Genomic DNA, 9284 nt, shown 5'->3' on the forward strand with positions numbered 1-9284 from the left:
CTGTAGCAGAGGCTGCAGACTTTTCCTGCCACAGTGAAGGACAGGCGAGGGGGGAGGAGGAGGAGGAGGAGGTGGAATATGAATAGGGCAGTGGAGTGAGTGCAAAAGGGGGAGGGAGGAGGAGAATAAAAGCAGCGTGATGACAAAGACCCCCGGCTCACTTTGTTTTTCTGTTCCATGATTCAGAATCGTCCTAAACAAAATTCAAACTCAACTCGTTTTATTTTTTTCTGAAATCATCCTCTTCTGTGCTGGTTCTCCACCCCTTCCTCTTACTTTCCATCCTATTCACTGAAATAAGTTGGGGAGGGGGGTGGCGAGTCCTTATTGAAATTCTTTACAGAGTCTCCATGGGAATGGCAAACTTTGCAGAGAGGGAGAACTAATGAAAGGGCTGAGGCAAAGTTTGTAAGAACTTCAGCGAGGAAGAACTGGCTGAACTCTTGTTTTGTGTTTCTTTATTTATCACAACCTCCTTTCTTTTCTATGATTCCTCCGCCGTCGCTCCCCCCCCTCCCTCAGTTCTTTCCTTTGTCACCTGTCACCCCTCCACCCTCTCCATCTGTTTCCCCCTCTGACTCTAATACTAAACAGGGACAATGGCACCCCATGCTGGGTAATGATGTGTGAGTGTTAATATGGCCAAGCTCATGTATTCCCCTTGCTTTTGTTCCTGTAGGTTGACGATGCCATGCTCATGTTCGACAAAACAACCAACAGACACCGAGGTAAATGCGCGCGCYCACACACACACACACARATGTAAATATATGTTGACGTAAAAAGACGTGTCTTTGCAAATGAAAGGAGAGGCAGCAGGATGGAGTCATTAGGTGAACCTCTGCAAAAAAAAAGGCGGTGTTCTCCCCCCTTCTTCCTCCAATCACGTTGTTTTCTCTCCTCTCGCCTCCCCTCTGTTCCATTTATCTCTGTCCTCTCTGTGGGTTAGGGCAGGGCCCGCTGAGGGTCGCCGTGCTCAGTCAAGATGGCCACAGGCGATGATGTAACACAAGCAGACAGGCGAGGGAGGGAAGGGGAGCAGGGGAGGGGCGGAGAAATTGATGAGGTTAACGATGACCTGGGCTTCGTTTTAGGGGCTCAGTTTGCCCCCCCTCCCCTCTTCGTAATGGTAACCCCGAGATTGACGAGCATGACCTACGAGGGTTGCATCCCCACTCTGCGATGAAGGCTGAAGAGGTGGTTTCTTTTAGCAGCAAATAAAATGTTTGTGTCGTTTTGTTTTTGTCTCCTCCAGGTTTTGGTTTCGTCACCTTCGAGAATGAAGACGTGGTGGAGAAAGTGTGCGAGATTCACTTCCATGAGATCAACAACAAAATGGTAAACCTTCACTCTAAAACATGAGGAATTAATTTTTTATTTATTTATTTATTTTTTGGTATTTATTGCTGAACACTATTAACACAGCTGCTGAAAGACGAAAGGGGGCGCTAATGTTTTTAATTGTGTTAGCTGTTTGCACATTTGTGTTCCCAAGTCAGTGAATTTTACAGGTGCTGAGTGAAATGTGGTGCGGTCGTAGCCGAGGCTCATCCCTAACGAACCCTCTGAGCACACCATTAATTTTTCCTTGCTTTAGGTGGAGTGCAAGAAAGCCCAGCCCAAGGAGGTGATGACGCCGACGAGCTCAGCCAGAGGCCGCTCGAGAGTGATGCCCTATGGGATGGACACGTTCATGCTGGGCATTGGCATGTTAGGTAAAACTGCAGTTAAAACAAATAGAACATTTTGTTTTCAATTTAAAATAAAACTGTAAAACAGTGTTGGAAATTTGTGCATAACTTCCTCTCTCTTTCACATAACGTTTATTTGTGAGGAAACAGAAAAACAGAGGTTCACTTCAGTCAAATCTTACTGTGTTTATTTCTTTGATCTGCCGTCCGCACAAATACGTTAAAATCAGAGAATATTACAGCAGACTTGGGTTAAACGTATCCCTTTGGTTTGCCTGGTGTTTCATCTATGATTTATGAGAATCGGGAGTAACAGAGCGAGGAGCGTTCATTGGAGGAACATTTTATTTGAAGATATTTTCATTGACAAAACCCAGAGCTGCTTTACTGTATCTGTGGTTGTTTTGCGCCCCCTGCTGGCAGTTTCAGATTATAACACGATAAGGGAACCCTTATTTATTTATTTTTCTTAACAAAAGCTGCAGATATAGTTTATTTTAACTTACCTTTAAAACACTAAAGTCAGAAAATCTTCATCACATTTATTTTTATGTTTATCAGCTCACCAGACATGCAGGTTTATTTTGAAATCTAAATTTAAAGAGAATACACACTTTCTATAAGTACTTGATAATGTGTTTTAGTTAAAACTCATGTAATATATTTGTTTTATATAGTTTGGATCATTGAATGTGTTTTTTCCCCCTGAAACGAATTTGTATCTTTAATTGGTGAAATTGATAAAAACAGATGCTTTTTCTGTGTTTTTACAGGCTACCCAGGTTTTCAGACTACTACCTACACCAGCCGCAGTTACTCTGGATTAGCACCTGGATACACGTACCAGTTCCCAGGTGAGCCTGTTTAAACCCACTCTGTGTAGAGTTCAAAAAGGATTTATAAAAGCAGATAATTAACTGCAGGAGGTAAAATGTTTGTGCTTGTGCCTTGGTTTCTGTCTGCTCGCTCCCTGTTTTTCCTCGGTTCTTCCCCATTCATCCTCTAAATGTTGATATTGGATTCATGATGTCTGCTGCTTTCGTCTTTGATTAGTTTCTGTTTATTTGATCTACTTATGTAACGGRCTTTCATTTGGCGGCGATGCCCCTCCTTTTCCTCTGCTCCTGCCTTCCTGCTCTCAGTTGAAAGTTGTGCGGCTGAGTGGGTTTGTGTCTTTGTAGTCGGGTTTTGTAGACCGTGTTTACAGAGCGCTCTCTCTTGACCTCCTCTGTTTCCAGAGTTCCACTTAGAGCGGACCCCTCTTCTGACATCATCCCACCCCCCTGAACTGACAGGTCAGTGGCTGCTCAATACTCGGAAACGCCAAGAGGGAAAAAAACAAACTCTTGAGCATCAAAAGTGAACTGTTTGCATTTGTAGACTCAATACCAGAACATTTCTTAATTAAAAACTGATGTGTTATATTCCAACAATAGAGCCACACATATTCCTAATGAAAATGTTTTATCTTTTAAAAGTGGAGCAAAGTTTCTTAAACAAATAACTTCTTTTAGAACAGAAAAAGATCATCATTTTTTTTTATTAAAGATGCTTCCTACTTTAAAACTTCAGCTTAAAACGTTAAACCTATTCTAACAAAAACATCCTATAATAATTTCTAGATTAATCAGAAATAGAATTTAAGATGAGCTCACCTTGTGTTGAGAAATCTCGTTCAATATTATGACCTGTTGCTTGATCTGAGTACTCAGAGTATGTGTTGTGAATACCTCAGATACACAAACCTTCAGCACATCATCTGTAAAACTGACTGCAGGATGGCCGTTTTCATATAAAGCAAACAAACACATTGCTCAGCTACTGCCACACCAAATCTGAGCATTTTATCTGTAAAACCGACAGCATTTGTTGTTGTTTTTGTTTTTTTTATCAGCCAAGCCTGAATAAATAATTATTCCCAACATCGAGCTGTTAATGGGATTTAGTTTTAGGAAACGACTAAAAAAAAAAAAAAAAAACGAGCCAGAGCTGGAACGTACATATGTAACAATTATTCCAGACATGATGATATTTCGGTCTTTCCTCCTGAAAAGCGTGACGCTGCACGTGCTGTCTGACTCACAATCAGCGAGAGGGACATCAGAGCTGCTATTTATAAAACGCAAAAGTGCCGCCATCCACTCAGTTTCCTTCTGACACAGAGCTAATATTAGGATGAAGGGCTGAGCTGCTGAATGCTGCGGTTCAGCTCTATTTTTAGCACATTTACAATTTGACTCAAGTCAGTGGGACAAATGGGTTCATCAAACCTTGTTGTTTTTTTTATAAGCGCCTGATTTTTTTTTACATCTTGCCTGTACACATGATCCTTTCTGCTTGTTCTTATAATCGGCGAACCTCGAGCCAGATGCTCATAGATGTATCCCCCCCCCCCCCAACCACACACACACCAGTTGGATTTAAATGACATGACAGATGTGCGAGCAGATGTAGCTTCACCCTCACTGAGCTGTAGATTATTGCTTATGATCTGCTATAAGAGTGATCCACAATGATTTGTTTGTGCAATAATTTGGTTTTGTTGTGTAATCCTCAGCCATTCCCCTCACTGCATACGGACCAATGGCAGCTGCAGCTGCAGTAGTCAGAGGTAAGTGTGTGTGTGTTTTATATTTACGTAGAGTGTTTGCACAATGGGCTGCTTGGATGAATAAAAGCATATTTTTAGATGTGTGTGTGTGTGTGTGAGAGAGAGAGAGAGAGAGAGAGAGAGAGAAACCTGACTCGTCCTTTTTTCTGCCTCCCAGGCTCCACTCCATCACGCACAGCTGGCTTCCTGGGCACCAGCAGCCCCGGACCAATGGCTGACCTGTACGCTGCAGCCAATCAGGACTCAGGAGTCAGCAGCTACATCAGCGCCGCTAGCCCTGCCCCCAGCACGGGGTTTGGTCACGGTTTAGGGGTAGGTCACGCAGGTTACACTTGGGTGGAGAAAAAAGTATTTAATTTAGTTTGTTTTACATCAGAAGGTAATAAAAATGATCTGGTCTTAATTAAGTTGTGTGAGAAAACCAAGTTTAGCCTTGCAGCTCAGATAGAATTTAGAGAAATTAGCAGCTCTTGAGGTGTGTGTTACCACAACGCCGGTACAATCATCTCAAACAAACAATTGGGCAAAGTTTCCAAACCATCTGAAGTTCATTGTTTAAAAAATACAAATAAAGTGGACTTCCTAGCAAATTCACCCCAAGGTCAGACTGTGTAATGATAAGAAAAATAAGAAAGATAATCATGAATCATGTGGTGGAATTGTTGTTTAATAAATAATAACACAGAGGTATCTTTTGTATATTTTTGCACACTTACGATCCACTAAATATTTAATTTGTTGTGATACATAAAACTATAGAATAAAGAGGGTGTATTTCTTTAAGACTTCATGACTGTAAACGTCTGTATGTGCTCATGYAGCCAGAAAAAAGTGGATTCATTCTTGTTTTTTTTCTCCTCAGGGTCCACTGATTGCTACTGCTTTCACTAATGGCTACCACTGAGAAGACTCAGGTCACTGAGGATTGGAGGACTTTTCTCCTCTGCTGTCAGGCCAATCAGAACGCCGGCTGCCCACTCGATGGTGCCGTCTGATTGGCCGGCCACAAGCTCTTCTGGCTCCATGTGGCTCCACCCACCGACTGAATATCTTTTTAAACCAATACTCTTGTTTTTCTGTACTAATCTCACTTCAACATAATGCACCACCAGTTTCTCCCCTTCTGTCTTCACGTAGTGTAACGACTAGACCCCCCACCTATACCCCACCCCCATCAGTTATCCATTTCCTCTTTCTTCTGAAGTTAGCAGAAGAAAACTGCAACAAAACAAAAAAAAAACATTTGTCATCTTCGATAAAGACAGAGAACTGTTTTAAGCTTTTCATTTTTTTATTTTATTGTATTTTATTTTAACGTGACGTGTCATTTGATCATGAAGTTCCACAAAGCTGGTATGAATGTGAACCGAGAAAAACAAACAACACGTGAGATAAGTTGTCTGTAAAAAGAACAACTTTTTAACAAAGGAAGAACAAATCCAACAAAGTCCTTTTTTACTCAAGTGTCGCAGAAACATTGAGGAACACACACACACACAAAAAAATGTATATTTTGGTAGTCTTTAAAAACGAAACCTTTGTAATATTATTATTAATATTGACATAATAATGCTGATCTGTAAGGTATTTTATTCTGTAATTGGTTTTAAAGCAATGTTTTTATGTCTTCCTGTAAGATACTGTACATAGGCGTGGGGGAGCGGGGTTGGGGGTGGGCGGGGTTGCTGAACTGGCTGGCATGTCATTGGTTGGTTTAACAGCATTTTGACTGGATGTCACTTCCTGCTGTCGGCGCTCGTGTCACTACTTCAGCAGTGTGTGTGTGTGCGTGTGTGTGTGTGTGTGCGTGTGCGTGCGTGTGTGTGCAGAACACACTGCGGGCCAGTCCTCTTCAGCGCTGTGCTTTGGAGTTATTTTCATTTCCAGGAGTTTGTCAGGTGTAATTCCTTCACCTTATTTCCCAGTTATTAAGTCACACCTCTTCTTTAAAAAGCAAGTTTTGCATCTTCATTCAAACCTTTTTTTTCCCGATAAACACAAACGTTTGGGAGAACCTCAAGCAGGAAAACCTGGGGGTTCTTGGGGTTGTGGAAGTCGACTTCATCCTTTAAAAATATATATATTTTCTGCGCAGTTCACCTAATGTTTTTTTTATTGTTGTTGTTTAAATAAAAAAATGCGTTCTTTTCTGCGGTGTTGTCCACCGTGAAAAACAAAATGAAGGACATTCTCCGAGAACACAGCTGTAGCAGATCATGTTCTGTCCTCCTGTCGCCGTTGAAGGTGCGCGTGGTTGAGCGCGCGCGCGTGTGTGTATGTGTGTGTGAGTCGGTGCTTGTGCGCCTTCAACAAAGAGTAATGTGGAACTACTTTCAGCAAACGGAGCATTTGGGTTGCCTTTTTTCTTTGGTACTGAAGAAAAAGAGAAGGAAAAAAAAGGATCGCCCTGTTTCATTTCGGTTCGACTGCTTTTTCTCGCCTGACTTTCTCCCATTTCACACTGACTTGTGATAAATTTGTGCTTCTCGAACCAACATATTTTTGTTTGTATGAATATATATATATATGTGAATAATATATATATATAAATATAGTTGCTGCTTTACGTGAAGAGACAGGGCCTGGGCAGGGAACCAGAAATGGAACAGGGTCATGCTTCCAGTCCGCTCTGATACGACACGATGACTCTGGCTGGCAGGAAGTGTCGAAAASCTGGAACAAACTAAACGTCTGCAGGAAAACAAGGAGCCTGCTTGTTCAGCTTCTTACTGAAAGCCTGTTTGGTTAACAAAAAAATAAATAAATAAACTTCCTGATCCAGCCAGTAGTTCCTCTGTCAGACATGCTGGGACACAATTAATAATAATAATAAATAAATAAAAAAAACTACTGCTGGACACCAACACTGTAACTTTTTAACTTACAATAAAGCAATAAGTTATTTTTTACCTTACAAATGAAAATAGTACTATTATTGGTAATGGCAGACAACAAGTGGAAAATTCTGCGGCATTAAGACTTATTTTCAGAAAAAAAAAGAAACTATATTTTTCTGTTTTGAGATTTCTTTCCCCCCTTTTGTATATTAATTTTATTGATGTCTTTTATTTTGGTGATGAATGGAGAAGGGCCAATGTTTTGAATGAAGCTCTGCGGATAAAAAAAATTGTACTGTTCCCCGTCGAACTTTCCTTGTTTTTTTTTTTTTTTTTCAATTTGAAGTTCTTAATAAATTATTTTAAAGCAGTTTGCAATCATTTGTTTTTACTTTGCAACAACATAAATGCTATCAAATTTGTCTTCATCCAGATTAAAGTGGCACAGATTTAGTGACTCCCGGTTCAAATATCCTTTTTTTTTACAAGCTTGTGTACCATGACTTGTAAAGTGCAGCTTTTTTCTTTTTATTTTCAGTGAACAGAACTGCTGCTCACCCTCAGGCAGAGTTTTATTTAAAGACATGAAGCAGAACGTACATTATTTACATAGAGAACGTTTTCACTGTCTGCTTTAAAGTAACAYTTCTCCTTTCAAGTGGGGTTCTATAGAAAGGTTAGGAACAACTAATATCTTACCTGTTTTAGATAGGTCTTTGAACGTTTCAGGCCCAGGCCTCCCTTGAAAAAGAACCATCAGCGATCTCAATGGATTTTGCCTGGTTAAATACCAGTTAAATAAAATAAACGAAAGGCAGCAGGGTTAAAACAACTTCAGGGAAATGACACATCTATCATGTGGACCCTCGATTAATCATTTATATTACCAGGATGTCTGCGGGTCCTTAAAAACTCTTAAATTTGACTTGCTAAAACCTGTAGATACCTTGAGTACTGCCACGTTAGCATTTRACCAATGTTTACATGGAACAAGGCTATTTGCAAGCACAAGTGGCAGCAGCTGCTAGCAGTAGCACTTCCATTTGCACACTATAGCAGAAATATGTTTTTGTCAGTAATACGGTGTAAAACTGATTGCAGATTAAAAGCTCATAAAATAACCATTACACCACAAAACTTTGAGACTACAGACATTCACGTTGGTCTTGGTCTCACTTTGACTGGCAGCAGCTCATCAGCTCAGCCAGAATGAATACGCTTCTTCAGAAATGTTACGATATTCATACCAGGTCCACCAATAGATCTAAAGCTACCTGCTAATATCACTTTGCTGGTAAAATAAAAAAAATACAGACAGTCAGAATGCTATGTAAATTTTCTTGCAATGTGAAATTGACAACTAAGTAAGAGTTTTGTTTAATTGGATTTGCGTGAACTGATGCTTTTAATAAAGTCATCTAGTTTTAAAACAGCAGTAATCCACTGACTGCTCATCAATCTGATCCGACTTAATTTCTCCAAAAGTAGCTGGTTTAGATCTACCTGCAACAGGTAAGATATTAACTGTTTTTTTTTTTTTTACAAAGAACCCTAGCTGAAAGTATTGGAACTATCCCTTTAGTCGGTTTTACCTGAATAAATAAAGAAGAATTCTGACTCTATGACCTGCTGCACATACTGAACCCAGAGGGCCGCAGCTGTCTGCTGTGAGARGGTAAACAGAGTCAGATCCTTCACACTTTAGACTCAGGACCTGGACAGAGGCCAGCAGGGTCAGCGAGCCCCCCCTTCGTCAACAAACACAGCTTTTGCAGGAGTGATGAGTAGAAGAAGCACAGGACAAAATCTGCTTCACCGAGACGTCTTTCRAGCCACTGAATTCAAATCAGGACTCCACTTTCTCCAACTGGGTTTTTCYGTCTCTCCTCCTTTTTGTTCACAAAATGTTTTGTTTGTAACTTTTCATTATTTTTCCTTATTTATTTCGGATCAATGGTCCTCACAATGTTGAAGTCTCCAATAAAAACCTCTTTAACCGGGAGCACAGTTTGGGACCACAGTGGCTCCACTGAGGAGCAGGAACCTCCTCCTCCACTCCGGAGCTACCTGTGGTTGAGCATGCTGGCATGTTTTTGTCCTGCCTACCCTGTCAACATTGTGGCGCTGGTCTTCACTGTCATGGTG

At 40.8% G+C, this 9284-nt stretch overlaps 2 protein-coding genes across 2 annotated transcripts in view; both read left to right on the forward strand.

Moving 5' to 3' along the window:
- Positions 1–7132, forward strand: part of LOC106518402 (RNA-binding protein Musashi homolog 1) — a 23617-nt gene extending 16485 nt beyond the window's left edge. The window contains exons 6-13 of the mRNA XM_014009687.1: positions 680–728; positions 1256–1338; positions 1598–1715; positions 2465–2545; positions 2930–2986; positions 4249–4302; positions 4460–4614; positions 5165–7132. Of these exons, the coding sequence (XP_013865141.1) occupies positions 680–728; positions 1256–1338; positions 1598–1715; positions 2465–2545; positions 2930–2986; positions 4249–4302; positions 4460–4614; positions 5165–5206 (639 nt within the window). The 3' untranslated portion in view covers positions 5207–7132. The remainder of the gene's footprint in view (positions 1–679; positions 729–1255; positions 1339–1597; positions 1716–2464; positions 2546–2929; positions 2987–4248; positions 4303–4459; positions 4615–5164) is intronic.
- Positions 7133–8846: 1714 nt separating this feature from the next.
- The window catches only part of LOC106518404 (transmembrane protein 233), a 3500-nt gene continuing 3062 nt past the window's right edge, over positions 8847–9284 (forward strand). The window contains exon 1 of the mRNA XM_014009689.1: positions 8847–9281. Coding sequence (XP_013865143.1) covers positions 9093–9281 — 189 coding nt within the window. The 5' untranslated portion in view covers positions 8847–9092. The remainder of the gene's footprint in view (positions 9282–9284) is intronic.

Source organism: Austrofundulus limnaeus, unplaced genomic scaffold, assembly GCF_001266775.1.
Source record: "Austrofundulus limnaeus strain Quisiro unplaced genomic scaffold, Austrofundulus_limnaeus-1.0 Scaffold60, whole genome shotgun sequence".
NCBI lineage: Eukaryota > Metazoa > Chordata > Actinopteri > Cyprinodontiformes > Rivulidae > Austrofundulus > Austrofundulus limnaeus.